Source organism: Lissotriton vulgaris, chromosome 2_1, assembly GCF_964263255.1.
Source record: "Lissotriton vulgaris chromosome 2_1, aLisVul1.2, whole genome shotgun sequence".
Taxonomy (NCBI): Eukaryota; Metazoa; Chordata; class Amphibia; order Caudata; family Salamandridae; genus Lissotriton; species Lissotriton vulgaris.
In genome coordinates this window covers 1,728,009,027-1,728,035,748 of record NC_141687.1, presented here as the reverse complement: position 1 = coordinate 1,728,035,748, position 26,722 = coordinate 1,728,009,027, and the positions used below count along the sequence as shown (strand labels likewise).

Genomic DNA, 26,722 nt, shown 5'->3' with positions numbered 1-26,722 from the left:
TTTTTCCCATAAATTGTAAAATATTGTCATATCCTTTTTCCTGTTTCTTCCTCTCTCTCTCCCTCCCTCCCCCCTTTTCTTTTATCTTCAATAAAATTAAACTTAAAAAAAAAAGAAAAGTGAAAATGTTTTTCCTACTTTCTCAATTTAGTGCCTGCTTTTTAGAGGCATATTTTTGGCGCTATACCGCGTCTATGGATGTATCAGAGTAGGGTTTAGCAACAAAAAGTATGGGGGTAGCATGGATATGCTCATGTACCACCCATGTAACGACCCCTTGATGCGAAGTAATTAAATTCGGCATTTTAAGCTGCTGTGCATTACTTTTCCAAACAAACTAACGCAAATACCAATTTGTGTTGGTTTGTGAATGCCAAAAAAGGTTTAGCGTCGGTTTAGGGTTAAAAAAATAATGCTAACCCGACTCTAAATGTTTTAAAATCCGGGCCAAATCTGTAATACAAACTTATTAGCACATTAGAATGTATATTTGTAAAGAATTGTATGTTTGTATTTGCCTGATTCGTTAAATAAACAATGTTCTTTCCAAATTCAGTGTCCTGAGTTGCTTTTAATAAACATTAATTTAACTAGAATTGATTGTACTAGCAGTTAAAATACATTTTGTTTAAAGAGTGGTTTATATGCTCGGTTCAGCTGCTGCAATCCTGGATAAGAGGTGGCACCAAATGATAAAACGTAGCAGACAGACTTTATGATTCAGGGCACATGGTTGAACTGCTAGTTCAGCCCTAGCAGGCTATATTTACTAAGATAAGTATTGGGGTAGAAATTACCACATAGATAGAGCTATGTCTAATCTAGGTGTAAATCTCAGACTAAGTGCAATTTACCAACCTCAACAAGAGATGTATGTCTAGTAGTATCTGCAGGAAAGTGGATTATTAGTTGGAGTGGATAGCAGTCCACCACAAGTAATACAGTTACTAACTGTAGTCAAACCTGAGCTCAACCTCTGGTAGCAATGGCATAGAGCAGACATGCCTACTTTAAAGAGAATGTGGAAAGCATTTAGAAGAACCAGAACAGATTTAATAAAGTCGCAAACACAACACAATAAGCATCGCACTCCAATTTATGAAAATAGAGACAAAATGACAGCAACGCCATAAAACTCCAATATATAGATCTTGAAATACAATATTTTAAAGGATTAAATGCAAATAACATTAAAAAGTCAATGGTCAATGTGAAATAAGAGACTTAGCAGATTATATGATTTGCAACTCCAAACTGAGGCTGATAGAGCATCATTAAAGTTTTATGTTCGGAGAACCTGACACTTGGCTGTGACATTCTCCTGGCTGAAAAAGATTTGCATGTGAGTTTGCAATGGAAGCCCCATCAGTAGAACAGCTTTCTCCAAATTTGTTTCAGACAAAGGCAAAATCATGCCAAGAAGTGGGCTCTTACACAAACCCCTGCATTATTTCACAATCATGTTGGCTGGGGAGGCTTGGCCTTAACATATAATACCCATAAGGTCCAGCCCGCAAGTGCAACCTCAGTACCCTATTAAGCATGAGTCTAAAAAAGAAGTTACATAAATATTAACACAACTTGGCTATCAAGGCATCTAGGAGCCTTGTAACTAACCAATGAATAATTATTTGTTTCTAGTAGCGAAACCAGATCACTCATTCAGATTAGAAAATTAAACAGTCACACTCACATATTTGCAGTACAAAATGTGCATTGTGCAGCACTAATCAAAACAAAGCACCAAAAGCATGTATTTGACAGCCTTTACCACTCTGGAGTTGCAAAAACAATTCAGTTATTTGGCACAAGGATATAAGAACAGCCCAGGTTTCTTCTCACCCCATCCAGCAGAGCTATAACGAAGATATGACAATGAAGTATTGTCCTAAGTTGATGACATTATTCCTTATGGATAATGACTTAGACATCCAACTGGTCAGAGTAGCTTGCATAATCCCTAGACTTGCTATGGTTGGATACAAATTCAGTTTAAAAAAATTCCAAATTACCTATCTCAGTGACCTGTTCTTTTTTTTATTTTTATGTAGTGCAAACTTGACCCAAAAGTATTGGGTAGCAAAGCGCTTTATATGAGCACCAGTTGCTCACACAAGGACAGATTCATGTTTGTTTGGCACAGGGATATTAAATGATTTGCCCAGAATCACAGGATGTTGAGGGTCATTGTTAAGACTCAAACCTGATTCCCCCGATTTGAGATTGACCAACCTAGCCATTAGCCTACCTCCTACCCCCAATATGAGTTGTCAAATGAAGGTAAAAGCTAACAGGCACACTTCTTACAGAAGTGTGTGCTTTTACAAGCACCAACCTCAATACAAAAACTACATTTGCTTTAGGTTTTCAAAATTTTGGCAGAACACACATACCAGGTAATGCACAACTGGTAAAACCGTTTTATGAACTGATCCATCCAGACTTCTCAAGCACACATTGGGCACCAAAACACACACATATTTTGCGGGCAGTACAAGCAGACATGGTAGCGCAAAATACTTACACAAACGTGTAAATTCAATAAACTTGGTAATCTATGTAATTGCGGGGACCACATAATACACATGTCACTTTCAATGAGGGTGACACTCTATCAATAGTATATCACTCACACCTATAATCCAATGCTGAAATGTGTTTTGCTCTTACAGAAAAAAGTCTGACAGCAGTTTTGGACGCTGTGGTTAAAGAACGATTGTTGGTTCAGGGAAAACGCATAATTGTCATGCCTCCCATCCCAGCTGTAGAGTCTGTCACAAAGGCTAGCATTCCTAATATGAAAGTCTTACATCGAAGATAGATACAGTTGGCCAATTACCGAACAGCAACAGATGTATATCTCAGATTTGAACTACACTACAAACAACAGCTTACTTACAATATGAGCAATAATAGAATACCCCCTGCCCAGTAAAATAATGCCTCTAGATCAGTATGACTTTATAGTTTCCACTGATTGTTATGCCCAGCCTGACATGGGAAAGAAACATCAATACTCTGCTGCTTGAACGGCACTGAAGGGTAAAATGAGGGATGGAGAATTCCAACCTTCATAAACATATATACAATCAATAGGTGATTGCACTGCACAGCAGCCTGAACTGAAAACTCTAATTCTGGCATTGAGAAATTCAGACCTGAGTTCCCCATACTTATTGTATGAAATTCATATTATTGTGTCCGGTGTTATAATGAGTATTTACACTGTTGAAGCCAAAATGGATTCAGAGAAGCAAAAGGTTCTGCCATCAGTCATAGCTTTCTTTGGGGAAATGGAAAAACACAAAGCAAATTTGCCAAAGGCTAATTTTATTCACACACTGAACCATCAACATATTGGATTACAATTTGGTAGGGTTTTAATGGTTGATGAAGCCATGCATATTGCTGTCATCATTGCCGTTACTCATTCCAGTGCAAAAATAGAGACATATTGGCAAATGTAACAGTTTCACGCAGTGGCACTCCATTATCGAAGTCATATACAGCAAAATACTCCAACTCAGTGGGCAGAATAATCTGTTTGCTTGTCTTTCAAGAGTGGGAGAAAAGAGTAATACCAAATTTGTACCGCAGGCCAGAACTGATTTTAGCGGCACATGAGGGGTTGGCTTCTGTCCACATAGGGATGGCAGCTGAGTTTCACTGCTACACAAACAATACTGGTGGCCAGGTCTATATAAACAAACTAAAGACTATGGGCCAGATGTAGGACACCAAATACTGGTCGGTAACGGCCGATTTCGGCGTTACCGACTGGAATTTGGTGTTTGACATGTAGGGGGCCTACATTTTACAGAATCAGTAAATTTACCGATTCGGTAAATTTACCGAATCGGTAAAATACCGAATCAGTAAATTTACCGATTCTGTAAATCAAGATGTAGGTGTCACTTAAAACAGTGCCACAGGCCCTTAAGAATTCGTTATTTACCACCAAATACTATTTGGTGGTAAATAACGAATTCCTGTGTACATGCACATCTGTGCATGTACCTTAGGGCATGTATGTGTGCCACATGGCACACAAGCCAGAATCAGGGGTGCAACAGGGTGTCAAAGTGACACCCTGTCCCCCTTGACAATTCGGTAATTTTACCGAATCGGTATTTACCGATTCGGTAATTGGCATTGATTCCAATGGTCCTCAAGGCCCATAGGAATCAATGGCAATTACCGAATCAGTAAATACCGATTCGGTAAAAATTACCGAATAATTACCTACATCCTATTTACCGAATCTAAAATACTGAATCGGTAAAATTCAGTATTTTAGAGTCTGTAAATAAGATTTACCTACATCTGGACCTATGTCCTTAAATGTGACATGTGTCACCAAATTAAAGTTTCCCCCATAGCACATCCACCCCAGACAGCTCTCTTCATTTTCAACAAGCCTCTCGCATGTATTTATTTGGACCACTGCAGACGCTATCCTGTGGTGGCTGTTTTTATATACATACTACTAGCAGTAGATTTCTGCTCCAGATTTATATGGGTATGGTGACAGCGATTGGCTGATGCTCTAACTGTTCTTTAAGAGATGCAAGTCTTTATCAGGACATATGCAGTAGTTGCATTCCATTTGGGCTGAGGACCTGTGTTTGCCTCTAATGCTTACTGGGATACAATGGAAACATTGGGAGTAACAGTCCAGTATTTTTCCTCATATCATCCAGAGGAAAATTCCATTGTGGAGAGGAAGAACCATGACTTAAAGCAGCCTTTAACAGCTAGACTATTAGATTCAAGTCATAGTTGAGTGCCTTATATGGGATTCAGAGAGCTTTAAATAATCTGACATGAATATCCTTGGTTGTTGTACTCCCTTTGAAGGCCTGTATGGGGTGCCGATGTGTGTACCTCACCTAGACAATCCTGTCTCAGTTGTGGCACAAACTCATTTTGATATTATTGAGCATTTGGCTGTCTTACAGGAAATAAATTACTTTGGGAAGATAATAAAATTAAACTGAAGACACGTTGAGGCACTGGGGAAGCTGAGCTGTAACCGACAACGCCTGGCAATTATAGCGTGTGATATCCCTGTTTTCTTACAAACTGCTTCCCTCCAGCTACTTTGTCAACATTGATGATATTTCTTCAAATTGGAACATTGATAGATTTGAGACATTTGGTAGACCCAGAGAATTATCTGTAAAGCAGGGCTGACTTACACGCTGTTCAGATTAAGTCACGATCCTTCACCATAATGGTTGCCCCCAAGAACAGCTCATGAAGTAAAGCCGGGCTAGAGGGAAACAATTGCATGAGGTATGTGTGAAGGACTTTTCCCAGAATCCTCTGATATGGTACAAATGTGCCTCAGCTGTTACACATCACATTAAGGAACATTTAGGCTTAAGTACTTCCCTTTTTTGAGGCTCAAGTGCTTGACAATCTTTCCTTGGAAGCAAGACTGTTGGTCTGTGGACTAGTTCTATCGATCCACTTCTACTGGGTGATTCCCCAGTGCAACTATGTTCCAGTGTGGGTGTATTCCCATGCTGCATCCAGGTGGCAGAGTTCCCTGTGCCGGTTACTGGATCCGCACAGCAGGGATGTTGCTGATACTTTTCCCTGCTGGCTCCTGCTTCCCCCGTGCTGGCAGGGAGCCCTTCGCTCAGTTTTAGCTCTACATGCTGAGTTCATTGGAGGCTTCTGCTGGTGATTCTTCATTTTTGTCGAGAGCACTTACCTTTTTCTTTCTCGGCCTTCATTTAAGTTTTTCATTCAAGCTCCGTGGATTAAGACAATTCGGTGTGGTAGGTTACATACCATTTCCTTCTTCTGGGGAGAATCTTTCCATATGATCTTTATTATTATTATTTTGTATTACTCCTTGGTGTTATCGTCGCACTGGAGAATTCACTGATAGTCCGGCTAGATTAATGGCTTCCTGCAGCTTGCTCTTAAGCACAACTTTGACACTTGTACATTCTGCTTTGGACAAACTTGCTTGCCTGAAATACCCTTTGTTTGAAGTATTTGGCTAACTGAACTATTTTGTCTAATCTTGACAGGAGTTATCTGAGGGTTGTTTGGATGTTCATATTATTTTCTTTGCTTGGTAACTGGATGCATGAAGCAGAAGCAATGCTTCCAGCTTTTGTCTGCTCAACAGCCCAGCTTTGTTTGTGCGTTGCATGAGTGAGTTTCAGAGGTGGGGGATTAGGGATTGAGGGAAGAGGGTGATTGGAATTACAGTGATAACTCTGATGTACTCCTCCTTTACCTACAGGTTGCACTCACCTTGCTCGGCCTTCATTGGTAACCTCTCTCAGGTGCAGATTCAGCAAGAGGGTCATCTTGTACTGTGATTGGTATTTTTTTATTATTTTATCCACTCCCCCTTTTTCCTGCATGTTCGCCTTGTGAAGTTAGTTCTTATCTGTCCTTCGGGGAAAATACGAAGGGGAGTGGTCAGACTTCATCGCCTCCGCAGGCCAGAAGACTCAGGTTAGTGTGTACGTTTTGACTGACCTAACAGAATACACGATTGCGAGAATTTTTTAGCTTGACACTGCAAGGTGTTTAGAGTAAATGGGAGGTCTTTCATATTTCATATTTAATTGATTTACTTTCTACCCAGGACACTGGACAGTAATTCATTATCAGATCTTTTCTGAATGGATTTTATGTGCTTAGAAATGGATTCAGATGGTTGCTCATAAATTTTCCTTGTCCTGATGATGACCTAATGATTTTAGAGAGGTCAAAATGCCATTGCTGCCTACCTGTAGCGATTTAGGAGGAATCATGTACTGTGTTGCTGTTCTGTCAGACTTGTTTGTGTTAATTCCCCCTCTGCAATTTTGTTTTTCGTTATCTATGGTTTGTGTAACTATGAAAGCACCAATTAAATGTTGTATATATGTTTCATGTCTTTGAAATATTTCTCAATCTTAAATGTTTTTTGTGTATATTTATTGTGGGTACCTTTTCTACAGTCTTGAATTTATTGTTATATGTGTGGTGGTTAGAGAAAAATTTCTGCTCAAGAAATTTCCTCCCTAAACTATTGATGCTAAAACAGTGTTTAGAGGCCCCAGGTTCTGGGGAGTAGGGCTGCCTCAGTTGGCTGTACCAACCTATTTGGATTTCGCTGGCATTACTTTTTCTTTCAATTTAGATTGGCTTTGCAACTGTGTTTTCTTCACTGTTAAATTGACACTATCTCCCAGAATGCTCTGCAGCTGAACGTGTAGTTTAGGTTTTGAAGTCTCTTTCCTGAACACACAAAGTGCAAAGAGAACTGTCCCTTGTGAACATTTCTGCATTTCCACTACTTGATGGAATTGTTTGAGATAATGTACCTTTTGAAATATTTGGACATACTGAAGCACTGCAAATTCTTTATGTTTTTAAACTAACACTTCAAGATGTTCTTGCTCCTGGCACAATCTCTGTTGAATGGGCCTTACTTATGGTTAAGTCTATGCTTGCTGAGCTAGAACATTAAACTGTATTTAGGAATGAAGATTTGTATTGTGGGACGTCTTATTATTATCAAATGTACTGTTTTCACTTCTATGGGCACCACTTCTTACTCAAAGCTAGTACTGCATGTGCATTATTTAATTATCTATTATGGGAATATGGTACTACATTTTACGTAACTGCACAAAAGCAAGTTATTTGAATTTGACACACCATTACGATATTTGTCAGTGCTTCCACCCTGGGACCTTGTTCCAACTGAACTCTTTTACTGGCTTTCAGAGTGATTTTAAACATTGATTTAGTGGTGTAGGAGGAATTATGAGAGTAGCTTTATCAGAAGTCCAAATACTGCGCCATAATAATATCGGTTCAACCTTCGCTAAATCCATTACATATGGCAGATCCAACTCCATATGACAAGCCATGGTACCCATACTCCTGGGGACCGCCAAAAGGTACCTCAAAAAGGTATTTTCCACTTTTTGTATTTCTTCTGTGGTCACAAAGCCCCAAAGCCCGGCCCCATACAGGGCCACAGATAGACATTTGGCATTATAGATCTTGAAAAGTTCAGGGGGAGGTTTCTTACCCAACTTCCTGGAAAAATTAACGAGAGCTGCAGTGGTTCTTAAGAAAAGTAATTTTCTTGTTTCTACGGCCATTTTCCAGGATAGTTTATAATCTATCGCTATGCCCAGGTAGGAATAATTTTGTGTGGTCGCTAATTTATCTATCTAAGTAGATATCCCTCATTCTTCGTTTATGGCCGGTATCTGCCCTCATGACAAAGGTTTTGCTAGTGTTAATTCTCAGGTCAAGGCCTGCCATGAAGGTGGAGTATCTATTCAGGCTCTTTTGGAGTTCTAGGGGGGTATAGGCTAGTATGACGGCGTCATCTGCGTAGAGCAGCGCAGGTTTTGGCCGGCCATTCACCATCGGGAGGTCCCGGCATCCCTTGATCATCGCACCCTCCAAATCATTGGTGTATAGAGTGAAGATCAAGGGAGCCAGGACACAACCTTGCCTAACCCCTTTTTCCACTGCAAATTACCCCATCAGCTCCTCCCCCCCACCTTGTAGTGAACCCTAGCTGTGGCATTGGAATAGAGTTCCCTCAAAAACTTGATCAGGCTCGTTGGTGCTCCCATGTCCCCCAATAAAGTCCAAAGTTTTGAATGGGAGACACAATCGAAAGCAGATGAAAGGTCCACGTAAACCATATACATATCCCCCTTTTAATGTGCACATACTTGTCTATTAATAGTGTCAAATTCAAAGCCTGCTCAATGGTCCCCAACCCTTGACGAAACCCATACTGGAGGTCTGAGATAATCCGCCCAGTCCTGTAATCGCTCAAGAATAAGGCGGCCCGCCACCTTTCCCAGTGAGTCCAGGAGTGAGATTGGACGATAGCAGGTTACCGACCCCCTGTCCCCCTTTTTAAAGATTGGTACTAGTATGGATTTGGACCATGAGTCCAGTAGGCCTATATTGCATGTTGCGTTCAATACTCTAGTTAAAAGGGGGATCCAAATGGCCGTCTGTGCTTTAAAAAAATCGATGGGGACACCGTCTGGGCCCGGTGCCTTGCCACTTTTGCTTGCACGCAGGGCCAGGTCCACTTGATTCAGTTAGAACTGAAGGTCGACTTGATTCAGTTAGAACTGAAGGTCGATGGGGAAAGGACCTTCAGGTTTGTCACTGAGTGTGGCGTTCTGGGGGGAATAGTCATAAGACGTGGGATCCTCTGAGGTGGACTTAAAAACCTTAGAAAAGTGATGGACCCAGTCCTTTTCCTCTATCGCTACATCTATTTTTGGGTGGTCAGTATTATTTGCTAGAAAAGGAGACTTGACCACTTGCCAGAAAGCGGCAGAGTTTTTATGAGCGCAGCTTTCATGTAGCTGAGCCCAAAGGTGGGTCTTTAGCTCTTTTTTCCTATTCTTTAAGGCGATGTTATATTTTTTCCTGAGGGTTCTAATTTAAAGTGGGATCCTGACCGCTTTCCTCAATGCAGATTTTAAATTTAGGTAACTGGTCGTGCATTCATGATTAAACCATCCCTTCTTCGGTTTGGGTTTATGTTTAATTTCTATCCATAAGGCATCATTTATGGCTTTAATGATACTGCCAAAATTCTAAATAAGTTCCTCGTCTGGCGTGTCACAATCGAGACATTTCATGATAGAAGGAGAGCCCCTGATATCACTAGCCATGTTATATCCATTGGATCGACTTTCCCCCATTTCAGTGCGTATCCATTTAATCTGTTCAACATCAAATTGTTTTGATCTAGAATGGAACCAATAGTATCTTTAGGATTATAGGCTAATGGGAAAGAGATGCTGAGTGGATATTGGTCGCTCAGCGTGATGATGTGCCTGGAAAATGGTGTTTCCCTTATCCTCTCCCCATTTGAAACTAAGATGTAATCTGTTGTTGTTTGGTGACCCTGCCCGTGAAATGTGGGGGCCAGTGATGACATCTCGTTTTTCAGATTATTTGCTTGGACAAGATCTAACTCAAACAAGGTTTCGTTTAACTGGCTTCCAAGAGTGGAATGTCTAAAATGAGAAATTGAGTTGTCCTTTTCATCGAGGATGCCGCAGGTGTTGTTATTGCCAGCTAAACAAGGTCCCAAGTTGAAATCCCCCCCCCCAGATTATTACTTCTTCTTTGGTGGACTTCCTTGTGTATGGTAGCAGGATAGCGTGGATCGAGGATACCAGGTGTACTGCCTCTTTCTCCGGAAGATTGTTATAATAGTTCACTATAAGGAACTTGTCCCTGTTATTTAAAGTTAGGGCAAGAATCAGAAAATTGGGCTCTAGTTTTATAGTGACTACTTCCATCGCTTTCAGGAGATTGGAGACATAAATGGTTAGACCTCCCTTAGCTCTACCTGAAGTCGACGATTTGGCTGGTGCAAAGTAGGTTTTAAACCCTGCAATATGTATTGCGTCGAGTAACCATGTCTCTTGAAGGACTATGACATCGAAGTTGGAAATAAATGTCATCCACTCTTCAATTGAGGTTTTTGTACGTTGCCCTGCTATGTTGCAGAACAAGGCGTGAATGAAAGGCCTGGTTCCTCTCTCTTTAGATCTTCCACTCCCTATATTTATTTGGGTGGTATTTGAATCCTGTACAGGATCGGCAACATGAAGGGGTTGATTGGGTCCAGTAGTTCTGATCACCAAATCAGTGAGTGTAACCTGGGGCTCAGTGTGTTTTAACTGGGGCTCATAGAAATTAAGGATACAATTTGACTCGATGTTTTTAGAGGGCACAGCCGACATACTGCCGACAGTGTCATGTGATGTAAAGTTATGGTGCAGGCAATCCACTCCCTCCAGACCCGAAAGAATCACATAGCGGTTTTGGAGGGGTATTAGGTGATTAGCCTGGGAATAAATGTTAGCTCTAGAAATGGGTATGGGAACCAATGAAGATCTAAGATAAAAAGAGGTCAGTTCACAGGGCGTGATGGAATTACTACCCTTTTCTGGGAGCCAGTTTAGAATATGGCTAACTGCTCTGTGGTCCCTGAATTTAATGACGATTATGTCTCCCTTTTTATCCTTTATTCTGCTTCCAAGCCGTGGAAGATGGCGAACATGTAATATCTCGCCTTTTAAGTTTGGAGGAAGTGGGCGGTTCAGCCTGAGCCATTAGATTTTATTTTTTAGCTAGGAATAGTTTTCCCTCTTACTGTCTTCTAGTTTTGGGACTCCTGTAAGGACCACCACCAGCGGAACCGCTTCCGGTGGCAATTCCACTTGACGCCCCCTAGGCTTTGAGGTCCTATCTGGACTTTTTTTAGCCTGCTTACTTGGTACATTTCCTGAATCAGGCAATTTCTCTCCCCTAGGGGCCTCTCTACCTGTCCAGTAAAAGCAGGCACTTAAAAACCCACCTGATCACTCCATTTCAATAGCGCTCAAAAACAATAAATCTGTGTCATGAGGAAGCTCCATGTGATTCCATCAATGACAGCCAATACTGGCTTCCAGCACCCTTTACATTTGCAGATTAACCAGAAGGCACCCTGGCAAGGAGGCTTGATTCAAGTTTAGCTGTCTCCCCATCCTTTGGTTGCACAGAGACTCCCTACCGTGCACTTCACCTGGAGCATTTTAACTGCCAGAATGAACTGCCCTGCATCACAAAAATCAGGGGATCTGTTTTTCTAAAATTAAAAAAGTATGAGCACATCGTGCCCCTCATATCCCACCAACTTCTACCTCTGGTTTCGACGATCTAAGTCGCATCTTCGCTCCTCATTTGCCATATTTCAACACATTACTAAATCTGTTTTAAATAACAATGGCATTGCTAGAACATGAATATCTAATAAATATTTTTGAAAAAATAAGTAAAATTCATTTTCTAGCTGTTTTCACTAAAAGCATATTGCAAACTGATTCACTCAACCGAAAGCTCTGGTACATCTTACACTTATGGCCACATTTATATCTTCAAGGAAGAGCTGGTTTTTCCATTATGGCTGCTAAGAAGTCACCCCCTTTTAAACACTTTCAGTTAAACACAGCACTGTATATTTTTGTATAGCTCTATTTCCACAGTAAAATGTGGCAGTTGTGGCATCACTGATTAAAACTATTAACTTTACAATTGGTAAACTTATAGACTGTGATTATGTCTCTGTCCGTACAATCGGACATCCTCCATACACAATGGTTCAGCCACTGCAGGTTAAATCTCATCACACACCACATAGATATGTTCTGACCTTCCATTTCTCCATCACTCAACAAGCAACAAGTTTGGAATCAGACTTCCTCAACCGACAGTCCCCCCACCCCCCATCTTCTCCGATTCTCCACACCCTGGTAGTTAGGCATGCAGCTGACTGTAAGGCTCTGGTGGACCATGTCTCCGATCGCTCATTGTAACCCCGAAGTCATCCCTGTAGCCCCCCAGTGAAGAGAATACATAAGTACAATAGCAGGACTTCAGGGGTGGTTTTCTTCTGTTTTGGCTTGTATAGCCAGCAGTAAAGTTTGCCATTCAGTGGTGGTGTTTTCCTGCCTAGTTTCTCTTTATGTGCACATCAAGTCAGCTGTCAATCAATCAATCAATCAATCAGGGGTTTGTTAAAGTGCGACTACTCACTTGTAAGGGTCTCAAGGCGCTAGGGGTGGGGGGGTGCAGGTTCCATCCCATCAAGGAGGGAGTCTGTCGAAGAGCCAGGTTTTGAGGTTTCTTGCGAAGATGGGGAGCGATGTTGTCTGTCTGAGGTGGAGCGGAAGGGCGTTCCATGCTTTGGTAGCAAGGAAGGAGAAGGAGTGGCCTCCCGATCTGGTCTTTCTGGTGCGGGGGACCACAGCGTAGGAGAGCTGGGCTGATCGTAGGGTCCTTTGGGGTGCGTGGAATTTGAGTCGGCTGTTCAGGTATGCTGGTCCGGTGCTGTGGAGGGCCTTGTGTGCGTGGGTGAGCATCTTAAAGGTGATTCTCGCCTCTACGGGGAGCCAGTGGAGTGTGCGCAGGTGCTGGGAGATGTGGCAGTGTTTTGGCAGGTTGAGGACCAGTCTTGCGGCGGCGTTCTGGATGTTCTGTAGCTTGCGGATGAGGTTTTTGTTTATTACGGCGTAGAGTGCGTTGCCGTAGTCGAGTCTGCTGGTGACCAGGGCGTGAGTGACTGTCTTTCGGTGTTTGAGGGGGATCCATTTGAAGGTCTTACGAAGGAGGCGGAGGGTGTGGAAGCAGGAAGATGAGACAGAGTTGATCTGGCGGTCCATTTTGAGCTCGGAGTCCAGGATGATTCCCAGGTTGCGTGCGTGGTCTGTGGGGGTTGGCGGGTTTCCGAGGGCGGTGGGCCACCAGGTGTCGCTCCAGGCATCGGGGTTTGGGCCCATGATGAGTACTTCTGTTTTGTTGGTGTTTAGTTGTAGGCAGCTGTTTTTCATCCATTTGGCGATGGCTTCCATGCCATGCTGTAGTCTATTTAATCAAGTCCCAGAGCTAACACAACATGCTCCTGGGGAAGCAAGGATTTAGCCGCTTCCCCAGGAGCAAAGCCAGATCTATGAACCTTGTGGTGTGCTTGGACTTCTCCGGACCCCGCAAGGGTCTCTGCAGGCACACTGCCATGTTGAGGAAAGCGGCATTCTGATCAAATCTGTTAGCACATCAAGCATGGTCAACCAGGATGCACCGATGTGTAGGAAGAACCAAACCATATGAAATAAATCTTATCTGTAAGAGCCATACCCATCCTGCCTTCCCACTTGACTGGCAGAGTAGACATGTCCCCATAACATGACTGTGCCAATGCCTGATGTACATGTTAGCACTCAGCATTGCCCCCAAGCATCAGTAAAGTGGCCAGGACCTCAGATGTCACCGGCTCCTCAGAGTCCCCAGCCCAAGTACCACTGATCACCACCCGTACTGTCCTGAACTGGCCCTTGTGTAGACTGAAACCATCCTCCAAGCCCTTAAATGTGAGAAGCGGACCTTTTGTGTAAAGATAACCCATTGTGACCACCCCAGCCTGGTCCCACACCTGATTGGCATGACGTGAAACAAATTCTATTTGTACTGGTGTCATCCACAGTGGGAGATCTGGGGAGTACAGTGTCCCCGGTCTCCTTTTGTACTTGTCCCAGCAGGATTTTATGCCTCACAACGTTCGTGCATGAGGTGCCTGCTTCCTATCTCTGGAGTACTGCACTAGTAACAAGTGTATATCCCAAAGGATATGACCAATGTGTCTATCTCCACTGTGAGAAATCTGGCCAACCACACTAATTGTGCAGCCGGGTTAAGGATCTCCCTGCCTTCCTCATCTAAAGGGTGCATCTCCTTTTCGATATCTATGCATTTATGCTGGGTTCCATAGATCAGTTTGGACAAGACCAAACGAAGGTCCTAAAAGAAGGAGCCCAACAGCTGCAGGGGTAGGGCCATAAATAAATACAGGAGGTGAGGCAAAATTACCATTTTGATAATGGCCACTCGGACTAGAGGTGAAAGGGGGAGACGGTGCCAGAATGGGAGAATGTGCCTTGTTCTTGCTACACCTTATCCAAGTTACCTTGTTGAAGGTCAACATCTGAATGTTATACCTGGACTCCAAGATACTCGAACATGGAGGTCTTCCACCTCAGGAAATCTCTGATGTATGGCCGGCACGCTGAGGCATTTCCTTTCATAAGTGGGAATAAGCAGGGTTTCCCCCAATTGACCTTTAGCCAGGGCAATTCCCCAAACTCGGACAGCAGCTGCTGCTCCAACAAGGGGAGTGGCCATTCAGGGTCTCTGAGAAGCAGCAGTGCATCGTCTGCATGCCATTCCGCTGCGCCATGCATGTCTTCTATTGGTATTCCCCAAAAAGGGCCCCTAGCAAGCATCATGCATGGTAGTGGTTCCAATGCTAGACCAAACATTATTGGGGACATTAGGCATTCCTGTCCAATGTCTCTACACAGCAGTCACCTATCCATGTATATCTTCCCTGTGGGAACATGGGAAAGGGGTTCAGTATCTAATAGACTGATCTACTTTTGAATATTACCTCTGATTCCCATGGCGTCGAGTACTTTAAACAGGCCTGGCCACAATAGAGTATCAAAATCCTTGTCAACATCAAGGGCCAGCAACGGCAGGGATCCCCATCAACTCACAATGTGTGGCAACCTGCGATATTCAGATGGGTACTGCGTCCTGGGACAAAACCGCATTGAGCCAGGTGTATGAGCCCAGGCACATAGGAGAGCAAGTGGTTTGCTGTGCTGTTACCAAGAATTTCATTGTCTGCATGTATTAGAGAGAAGGGACAGTAGAACCTGATGTCCAGGGGGTCTCGGTCCTGTTTTGGCAACACCACTATAGTGCCCTCCCTAACAGAGTCAGTAGCAGTCCCTTCTTGAAGACCCCCACATACATAGCATTCAGCTGGGAAGCCACTCAAGGCCAGAAGGCAATATGGAATTCTGGGGGGAGCCTTCCTTCCTTGTTATCTTCCCTCTAATCAATTGGTTGATGGCCACTTGCACCTTCTGCACTGTGAGCTAAGCATTCAGGGGAGCTAACCCACAAGACTCAAGATATATATGGTGGCTAAGAATTGAGCTATGCGGCCTGGGTAAGGAGTCTGTGGAGGCATGTACAGAGGTTGATAGAACTTCATGAAAGCTGCATTAATCTCCCCATGCAAAGTAGGAAAGTAACTATTCAAGAGCCATGATAAAGCTAATGGGTTTCTTGTGTGTGTCTGACTTTATCAGTGATCCCAAAAGATGTCCCTTCCGGTCCCCATCTTCATGTTGTTGTGTGATCTATTCCCTGTAGTGCATACATCTGAGGTACACCATCAGTGCCTTATACGATTTGGTTATTTGCAGGAATCGACTTGTAGCAGTTTGGTCCTCTACTGCCAGCATTTCATGCACATGTAGTTGCCTCTTCACCTCACGAACCTTGTGCATCAGTGTCTGTTTGACCCCATATTATGTCTTTGTACGAAACTACGGATGACCAACTTAAAGGAATCCCACTCTAGGTTGGAATGGAAGGCTGAGTCTTTATTTTTTATTTTATTTATTTAATGCATTTTTATATAGAGCGAACATTACCCAAAGGTGTCAGAGCGCTTTACAAAAGAACCAGTTGCGTTACATAAGGACTTTGGATTACATGAGTTACATAAGAGATGCAAACAGAAAACATTGCAAGTTGTAAAGTCACTCAAGGAAGAGGTATAAACTCTAAAAACACATAGGAATGGTAGTAAGCACAAAGGTCTACTCCATATACTAGTGCGTAGAGTTCTATATATACAAATAGTAAATTCACTATTACATAGGAACATAAAAAACATTACACAGTTTCATGCCATAAGTAGGTAGGGTAAAGAGCATCGATCACTGTCGTCGATCACTGTCCCAACTATGGGGCATATTATCAAGGACTGGCGTTAAAATTATCGCCGCTTTAGCGGCAGAAAACAACCGCTAAAGCAGCGATAAGCCCATTATCGTCGCTTTAGCTGCAGTTTTCTGCCGCTAAAGCGGCGATAATTTTATCGCTGTGCTTGATTATATGCCCCTATGTCCAAGAACGTTGGCGGGGGGCGGGGGAGGCAATCGCACTGCTGGCTGAAGGGAACATGGGTAGTATTAACAAAAGAGGGTTATGGTTAGAGTCCATTCAACACAGGTATTTCGCATTAAGTATACATGGTATAAGTGCCATTGAACGAAGAATCCTGTCAATACCTGGGAGCAAGATATGTAGCCCAGAATAGCTCGAGTATTCAATGTGTGCCGGGTGCACCTCCCTCCACAAGTCTGACAGTTGCCACCTGGCAGACCATCTCTGAAAGCCCCATGCAAGTGGGATATTAGGTAATAAAGGAAGGGGCAGCAGTGAGTTATCCAGGGTGCAATCTTGCTCCATATAACAGTCATCACCACATATACGATGCATACCTAAAGAGTGGGCAAGGTGCAGGTCTAGTGAGCCAACAAATAGCTGCTGAGGGTTGGGTGCGTAATTAGCCAAAAACACATCTACCAGAACCATTGTTCTGACCAGTAATCTGAACCTAACTTCAGTGTATTGTGAGGGGAACCCCTGGTACCAACCAAATCAGTGCAACCAGTAAACCATACCAAACATCTGGCCCCTTCAGCACGTCACCAGTTTCACCAGTTCCGAGGCCATCATGTTGGTCTCCTGTAAACAGGCAATTTGTGCACCCTATCTATGCAGGACAAAATACACCCTGTGGCACTTCGTCAGGGTAGCAGTTCCCTAACATTTCAGGTAATAACAGTGTATTTCTGTGTCATAGCTATGGTTGGGGGCAGGGTGTGCGGGTGTGTTCATGAACCTCTGAAGTGTGCTATCAGTATAAGTGGACAGTGCAGGACTAGTCGAGTGTGAGGAATAACCTGGACAGGAGAGGACTCTTGATATAGAATGCGGTCAGTCCCTTGTACCCCAGTCAGTGCAAAAACATGCTGTGCCCACGTCGACTAAAACCCGATTAAACAACAGCAACTTAACGTTAGGTCACAAAAAATTACATTACAGCTAGGACTTGTGGGGGTGATGCCAACGTTCAGTGTACTTATGGTTAGTTTCCACCAACCCGTGTACAAATATTGCGATTCCAGGCCATTTAACCGCACACTCTAGTCAGAAATCACTTTTACGTGGTGGTAGTTTTGCAGGGTGCAGGTGTTCTCTGATTAGTTTATCTACCATTCTGGGTGCGACCTTCATTGGCGACCACTATTTATCTGACAGCGTCATCTTCAAGTCCTCCTCACCCCTCTCCAAGCAACTGGATCCTGACTGGATGCTGTGAGGACAGGCTCTTGCGCCACCCATGCTCTCTCCTTCATGGGGGACTCTTTCAGGAGCCTGGGCCTGCAGTCAGGCTGCCAGCCTCATTTGGCTTTATTTTCTGCTGCCTGTAGTCAGGAAACGTCATGGCCTTCTCTCTCAAGCCATGTCCATACCTCATCAGGGGCTGTGAAGAAAACTATTTTGTTGTTGGATATGATTCATAATTTGGCAGGGTACAGAAGGCCATAGGACAGTCCTAGGGTGCACAATGCTTGCTTGACTGCCAGGAACCCCTGGTGCTTCTCTTGCACCTCTGCCGTGTAGTCAAGGAAGATATTTATTTTATGACCTGTGAAATCCCATGGGCCAGGAGCTCAGGTTTTCTGTAGGACACAGTTGTGGAAAGAGTGTAGCCGAGTGACTATGGGTCATGGAGGGGCACCAGGTGGGAAGGGGATAGAGCTGGCACCCAGTGAGCTCTTTCCAATGGAAATAACTTAGACTGTATGTTCTTGAGCACATTCATGAGCAACCGTTTGATAGAGGTCAGCTCGCTCCAGGACCCCACCACTTGGATGTTATTATGAGGCAATTGGCCTTCATCATTGTCTGCCCTGTTTTGCAGGGTCTGCAGTTCACCCACAATTGTTTCACTTGGAACTGTAGCATGCTGACCAATAGTCTCATAGTGGGTTGTGAGGATGGATTCTGCATCTCCCACCCTGTCAGCCAATTTTCTGTGATCTGCTCGCAATAGCCCCACGTCAATGGCAAAATCATAACTTTTATTTTCAAGGGCTGATCGAGATTACATATGTTATGTAGAATCATATCTGTATTGTCTTTGGAAGGGACCCCATCCTGGGTAATTTGCGCCACCGACTCAAAGGTAGGGCTCCCTCCTCCAGGCATCCCCAAAAGCCAGCTGGCAGACTGCAGTAAAGGGGGTCTTGGCAGTGGGTTTACCCATTATGCATGGGAGTGGGGAGGGGAGCATAGGAGAACCCCACCTAGACTGAGTAAGATGAACCAGTGGTATCATATCTTTGTAGTGGTGGTAGCCATGGTGCTCCCCGTAGTCACTATGCACCCCGCTGTCTTAGCGCACACCAATGTCCTGAGTTTGGCCAAAAACAGTGGGGGGTCTCAACTTGCACTAACTTCCTGGCTTCAATGCCCTCAGCCTCTCAATTATGGTTGCGGTGGTCATTGTACAAGTCAACCCACCCTTCAGTTCTGAACCTCAATGAAGCTCAGTGCCCCTCTCCTGGGGCCCTCCCTAGCCATGTGGACGTTAGCCATCCATGGCCCGGTCATGAGGTGATGTGTCCAGGGCCTGATTTGTAATTTCCTGGCTACCACAGTCTGGGGGGAGCACTAGCTCTCAGACAGGAAGGTCCTGGGGGCATGTTTATCATCCACAGGGGGAGGCAGCACAGTTCTTATTTCCAGGTCGATCACCGGCCTCGGTGTTCAGTGTGTGTCTATCTGCATCATTGCCATCTCTTTACTGCAGCTTCCAGCTGGCTTTGACGGCCTTCAGAGACCAATAACACTCTCAGTTGCAGGGCAGTGCTGGTCATGATCCTCACTCCAGTGAAGCTAGAACTCAGCTGGTAGCCGTGGCAGAAGCACAGGTCCAGCGTTGGAGCAGCCCATGTGTAGGAAACTGCTTAGTCCTCAATTCATCACCGGCTCAGCCCAGAACACACATGGGCACCCCCAATGACTAGGTCGTGCAGGTATGAGTCGGGATATAGACCCTGAGTCAAAGGATAGTACAGGATTTTTATGGTCGAACAGGAGAGCGGCTCTCATGGGTCTGCCATCTGGATTAATCCGCCTCCCTCCCCACCCTTTCCCCAAGACAGGACTACTTTAAATGTAGGATGTTTGGTGCTTTTTTCCCTCTTTCCTTCTTGTGTAGCTGAGTGGCAGATGTACAGGTTGTTCACCATTGATTTGTGAAGATGAGGTACTCCATACATGTAGCTATTAGAAGTAGTGCAGCCAAAAATCTGCACTATAGCAAGAGGAGGAAAAAATATTAACAATTGCATAAAGAAACACAGGAAGAGCATTATATCTGATGTAGCATAATAGAGTGTATGTGAGACACTTGTGGTTGATTGTTATCCAAAAGTGGGGAAAAAGACATACCAAGTGTTGCAGCCTACAGTGATGCTTTCCCCTCTTTTGTAAGAAATTCCATTTCTAGTACATGTACAGTCAACTTCTTTTATGCAATCCCCATCGTCATTCATCACCAGATCTGCAGGGCACATGCACCCAGAGGTGCACTGCATGCTGTCCTGTAAATGGAAAAGAAATCACATGAGATAGGTCGTTATTTTCATTTTGTTAAAAGGAGTATGTTATGGAAATCAGAGAGAATAGAGAGAATTAAAGAGGAGAACTCTAGGTTAGGGATAACCTGGGTAAAGTTTTAGGTCGTGTATAGTTCTATGTGTTAGATTACCAAAGAACTGCAAAAAAACCAAACAATGAAAACACAGGGATCTCAAGGAAGATTAAAGAAGTATGGGACATATCATCAACGGCCAACAATAATTATCGCTGGCCTTGCTTAGCGATAATTTTATTATCGAAGGCTATCTCTGGAATTTATCGCCCTGGGAGAGCGTTATTAACAACGCGTTACTCCAGGGTGATAAAAAATCCAGAGATAGCGAGGTTATCGCAGTTTTGCAGGGAACATAGCTAGTTTTCCAGCGATGTTCCCTGCAAAACGGCGATAACCTTGCCGATACGACCCACAGGGTCGTATCAGCATAATCCATACCAATGTTAGTGAGAGAGCGCAAAACTGAGAAAAATGTATAAGTGCACCATATTTACTAGTTAGATGCATGAAATAGTTAAAGCACGTAGAAGTGTTGAAAATACATAGAAGCACATATACTAATGAGTGTTTAATCAAAGAAGAGTGCATATTATAGAGTGTGAAGCTAATATAGTAATGTTTAGACAATGTTAGGGTGCTGTTAAGACTCCATGTTATGTGACGGTTGCAGAAGAAAATGTAATGCTGCTAAACGTAGAAATGCAGGCCTCATGGCAATGTATGAAGAACGAAAACATGTTTTTGCAGTTCACATTTAATGGATTATTACTTTACTGCTATTTTAGAATATTATTGATCATGTGTTAGAAATCATGTTTGTAGAAGTGTTTTCATATAATCAGAGTGTATTAAGTAGAATCGTTTTAGTTTTAAGAAATAAAGGTTCACAGAGTGCAGGCCTCTTGCAAAGTAATTTAGCAGGCCTGGAAAGATAAAGTTGCTTCTTTGATCTGCACGTGTTAGTTAGAATTGAGTCTCGTTAAGCATAAATTGTCATTCTTGGTCGAAGTTTTATGGCTCGAAACAGATAACTGGAGGTTGGAATTTGGGGCCCTATTCATGGGTGTCGGTTTGCAGGTGTGAGGGGGTTCCAATCAAGAGAGTGATGAATAGAGCTCTGTCCGGGGAGACAGGCACAGGCCTGGAGGAGGTTCCAAGAATGTAATGGGGGGTACCGGCGAGCGGAGAAGAAGCCTGGGAGGCAAGGTCAACGCTAACAAGAGGCCCAGAGGAGTATCAGTATAGAAGAAACCAGAATCGAAACCACGTGAGATGTATACGTGAGGGGCGTCTCTGAGGGGCGTTTCAACTGCAATTGTGATTTTGTATTAGGGACAGCACCCTGGGGTGGAGTTAGAGCAGATGGCCTGAGGACCCTTAGAGAGCGGATGGGTAGGCAGAGAGGGCATGACTGCAAATGCACAGAATTACATCAGAGACTAAGGGAAAGTGAGTGAACTTCTTTGGAAGTCACCACTGCTGACTCCTTTTTAGCTCAAGGGTTTTGTTAAGTAGGGATGTCACTTAGTCTAGTGTAGGGACAGTCTAACCTGATTCTTTTCTTTTTGTAAATGACGCTCCAGTTACATCTTGTGTCAATTCTTGCAAACTTGTTAATTTTTGAATTGGCTTTAGCTGTATTTTTCTCTCGACTAAGATCGTTCAGAGAATTCATGTTTGTATTGGTGCCAGTATACCTTTTGAAGAACCTTATATTGAGATGCTTGTATCTTCAATTATCTTTGGCTTTATAATAAATCTTTAAAACTGATTCGTGGTAAGTGGTTCTTCAGAGTCGTGCCAATTATTGGTTTTATTAACCTGGTAGTAGATTGCTTTTACTCTAAGACAGGCAACAAAGATTCAGTCGACCTGATTGGGGATTTAGATCTAGAGTGATCAGATAGGAGATCAAAAATCCCGCCTTCCCATTAGGGATAGCTAAATCTGCATTTTAGCAGATGTTAGTTTTTGGAGAAAACAGCAGTTTTCTCCAAAAACTTATGTGTGCTAAAATGCTGGGGCAGCTTTGTAAATATCGCAATGTGAACATCAGCGATATTTGCAAGGTTGTCCATCCGGGGTACGCCCATTGACGCCCACTTTGGGATTTGGCGTTCGGAAAAAGGATGCTAACATGCGATAATGCATGTTAGCACCCTCTTGTAAATAGGGCGATAGTTTTATCTCCGCTTTTTTGGCTTTTTAAGCAGAGATAAGTCCCTTGTAAATATGCCCCTATGTTTCTTACTTTTCTTCCTTTTGACGGTTATTTATTTTTAATTACAAGTTTATTTTAGAACAATTATCCTGGGAATATGCAGCTAACAATGGACAGAGATTGGAATTCGAATGTTTACCATTCTAGACTGCATTTTAATTAAAACAACGGGCAATAGTGAGGTACAATGGATTAAGACAATTCTGTAGCTGCAGCATTTACCACATAAGTATAGAATTGCTGAATTTTCACATAATTTACAGATTTCACAAAGATGTTGTGTCGCTTTCAAATGGCTAATTATAACACTGACAGAGAATGTGCTGCATAACTTGCCTTTCTGCTGCATAATTTAGATGACCTCCTTTCCAGATAATTCTAGAAGCCCTAACAATGGTTTGAGGCCGAAGTGAACCTTATTTCAGTTAATTAAAAGAATGTTATGTCTTACATTCAATAAATAAAAAAACGAAGGGGCATATTACCAAGCAATAGCGATAATTATCGCTATTGCTTGGTTAGCGGGAAAAAATATCGCCGAGCACCGAGGATTTTTACCGCTGAGATACCTTGATATTATCAAGGTTTATCTCAAAAGCGGTAAAAATCCTGCGAAATGCATGAATATCGCTGATTTTTCAGCGATATTCATGCATTATCGTGACAATGCTCTTAGCCATGTTATCCACCTTCCATTGGATAACATGGCTAAGAACTGCTTTTAGCAGGCGTTAGCTTATGGAGATATTCGCGCTTAGCGCAAATATTTCCAAAAGTTGTAAATAGGAGTTAGAGATGTTAGCGACTGTTTTCAGTCGCTAACATCTTGGCACGCCCACTTTGCATGTCATTAGCGATAATTATCGCTGACATGCAAAGTGGGCCCCTAAATGCCCGCTATCGCCTACAAGCTGTCACCAACTGGTGTTAGCGACAGCTTGGTAATAGGGTGATAAAATTATCGCTGCATTAGCGGGAAAAAGTCCCGCTAATGCGGCGATAATGCCCATGGTAATATGCCCTGTAGTTCTCCAATTAAAGAGACAATATAATGTTTTGCCGGTATTTGTGTCAGGAGTTTAAGTTGCCTCAATAAAAGACAGACCCTTAAAGTGTACTTAAAATAAGAAGCATCTCCTCATAGGTGAGTAAATAGACTCGAATATCTTCTTGTTCCATAGAAACATCTTAATCAAAAGATAAAACAGTGCCAATGTAGGCAGGATAGCGTTGCATTGTGGCCTCTAGTTTTTGCTTTGGTTTTAGTCCATTTATGGACAAATAAATCAGTTATTGTGTTACCACGCTTGAAGCTGGCCAACCTTGCTCATATTTTTTATATAACTAGTTAACACATGGGGGTGTTCCCCTCAGATACAGACCAGTGTGACCTGTTGACATGAACAAATCCCATACTGGTTAAAGGAGCATTGTACCCAAAGTGTATGCTAGGTCAGTAATGTTGTACAAGTGCAAAGAAGGTGAGTCAGTGTTTCCATATGTTGTGTGCACTGCTCCTGCAACTCTTTTAACAGGAGCCATAGTGCTTTATGATTTTCATTTATTATTTTTACTTGAGGCAACTTTGGTGTGTTTTACAATCATTCCCTCTTAGGCAGGGAAAAGAGTGGGGGAAGTGCCGGTTGCATGGTGTCTCCTTTGTGAAGATCAGTGAAGATCAGCTCCTGAATTGCTTTCAGGTGTATGTGCTTCTTTGCTCTGTTACTGCTGGGTTTCCACCCAGAAGCTGGCCTCTACTTCAGCTTTGAATGAAAACAAAGGGTCCAGGGAGACTCTTGAGGGCACTTAAAATAAATTGGTCTCTTCTCGGAATGTCTTCTTTAGCAAAAATATGATCAGCTGTGTGCCCATATGTACCAACCCCCCCACCAACCTCTTCTTAGATCAACATCCTGGGATTCTGGGCACATCACTTAGGGGCTGATTTTGATTCGGGTCGGAAGGGCTCCGAACCATGTTCAGAGCCCTTCCGACCGAATCGGTACGTGTCGGATGGATTCCTTTCCAAACGAGCCATTCCGATTGGCTCGGTCAGAAAGAAATCCGACTCGGATTTCCGGATAGCCTACGATGGGCTCGGAGAGCCCGTCTGCCATCCGGAAATCCTCCAGTACTCCCCCGGTCGCCTCTTTACGACCGAGGGAGTTCGATGGCAGTTTTTCACTGCCTTTTTGTCCAGGTGTGTCTGGCACAAAAAGGCAGTCGGAAACTGCCTCTTGGGGCCCCAGCAGGGCCCCCATGGGTGTAAGGCCACCGAATGGCAGCCTGGGGGCACCGATGGTGCCCTCCTTTGATCCCTGCACCCGGTGGCAGGCACCTTGGGGTGCCGGCGAAAGGGTGCAGGGATGAACTGCACCCCTGCTTTTGATGAACTGCACCCCTGCATTTCACATTGCAAGCATTGTAAACCATAAGAATGCAACAGAACAGAGGTTGGTCTCATCGTACTAGCAGGGCCCTAACCGACCACAGCAGGCTGGTCAGTTACGGCTCCTGACCGATGTCGGACAGGCCTGAGTCTGTCCGACATCGGAATCGGCCCCTTTGTCTCCTCATGCCTATACTTTCTTTCATGCTCCTTAATCCTGCTTAATTTACTTAGTAACTGTGCAAAAGCTATCTCCACCTCTGCAGGATCAGCGACCGAGCAGTCAGGACCAAGATAAATATCTGTGTTTTTTTTAAGGATAGTTGCTGTTAAATCAGTGAAATATCTTAAACCCACTGTCTGAGTAGCAAGTATCTGTGGGACTTTCAGAGTGTCCTGGCAGTATTTGTTAATACTCTCCCAGAATCCGTCTAATTTCGGGCACTCACAGAAAGCATGGGTCCAGTTCCCCCTCCCTCAAAATGATATCAAAAGCAATTTGATGAGATCTGGGGATTAATGCTCTACAAAAATTCTGCAGTGCGGTACAGCAGCCATTAAGAATAAAATTGCATCTGCTTAAAGTTAGCCGCTTTCAACAAGGAGCTATTAAATGTATTAACCTCATGCCAATCTATACTAGAGATATGCAACCCTTCTGATTTTTCCACTTTCTGGCAAAGTTTATCTTCCCCGTGAGTAGGGAATAGTGGGAGGAATCCATTTAATGAAATGCGATGTGTCTGGGTTACTAAATACCCTGCAAGATTGCTAACATCGCTAATAAGTGTGGGATTAAGTTCTGACAAAAAGCCATTCATCCTGACAAATGACCATTGCATACTCATTTTTCTATGCTTAAACAATGGTTCTATTTCAGACCAGGTTTTCCACTCTCCCAACAAGAAGTCTCCTATTTTACTAAAGACCTGACTTCTCCAGTTCACCGTAATTCCTGGGTCCAGTAATAAATCTTGACCTAAATAGATATCGGAGAGAAAGGTTTCTGCATTTAAAGTGAGTATCGAAAAATGCCTGAACAACATTTTTTCTATTTAATACTCCATTGAAGGGTTTTATATCCTACTTTTTTGAGAGTTTTTATTACAGACATACAATCTCGGATTAAACATTCCTTGTAAATCGAATCTCAAACGAAATTAACGCACCTATTGATGTTTTAAGCCTTTGTTGTTCTGTTTATGGTATGTGCAAATTTAGCTGGGAGAGCTAGTCCCCTTCTGATACTGGCCTAACAATGGTTTCTGTTAAAAGCCTTGACGCTTTATTTGCCCGTACGAAGGTGGAAAAGAAGCCTTGGACTTCCTTGAAAATATTCATTTGGACTGCATTAGGGATGGCTAAGAAAGTGGGAGAATCAATATGCGAATTAAAGCTACTCAGCCTATTATCGATACTGGAAGCTGTTTCCGTATTAACAATGTATTCTTTATTTTTTTTATGAGGGGTGTATCATTTAAGGCATAGAGATCATTATTTTTTCCTTTATGTATATCTCTAAATACCCTTGGGCCGTGTGTTAGCTAATAAAAATAGATCTGTTAATAATGATTCAGCTGTACAATGGCAAAGCAGGATCTTTGTCTTGGATGTATTGATTTTATAGCCCCCAAAAGATTGAAATTCCTGAATCAAGTAAAAAAATTGCAATTGCACTTCCCTTTCAGGTTTTTAAAAAGGCCAATATCGTCAGCGTATAATGTATTATTAGTCATGCCGGGCATTGGGGATGTTGTGCTACTTAACCCCTCCCATGCTCGTGACGGAACCGTTCCGTCACGAGCCTCGGGTGGGCTGTGCTGGTGACGGAACAGTTCCGTCACGGCCCTCTCGCCGCGCCTGCCCAGCGCAACTTCCGCGCCTGCGCTAACGTTCTTTAGCGCGGGTGGGGCCGTGATGGAACCGTTCCATCACAAGCACAGCTCACCCGCGTGCCGTGACG

General features: G+C 43.4%; 1 protein-coding gene across 1 annotated transcript in view; it reads right to left on the bottom strand.

Moving 5' to 3' along the window:
- Nucleotides 1-26,722, bottom strand: part of LOC147733201 (mucin-2-like) — a 1,190,401-nt gene that overhangs the window by 469,200 nt on the left and 694,479 nt on the right. The window contains exon 20 of the mRNA XM_086957735.1: nt 19,945-20,096. Coding sequence (XP_086813861.1) covers nt 19,945-20,096 — 152 coding nt within the window. The remainder of the gene's footprint in view (nt 1-19,944; nt 20,097-26,722) is intronic.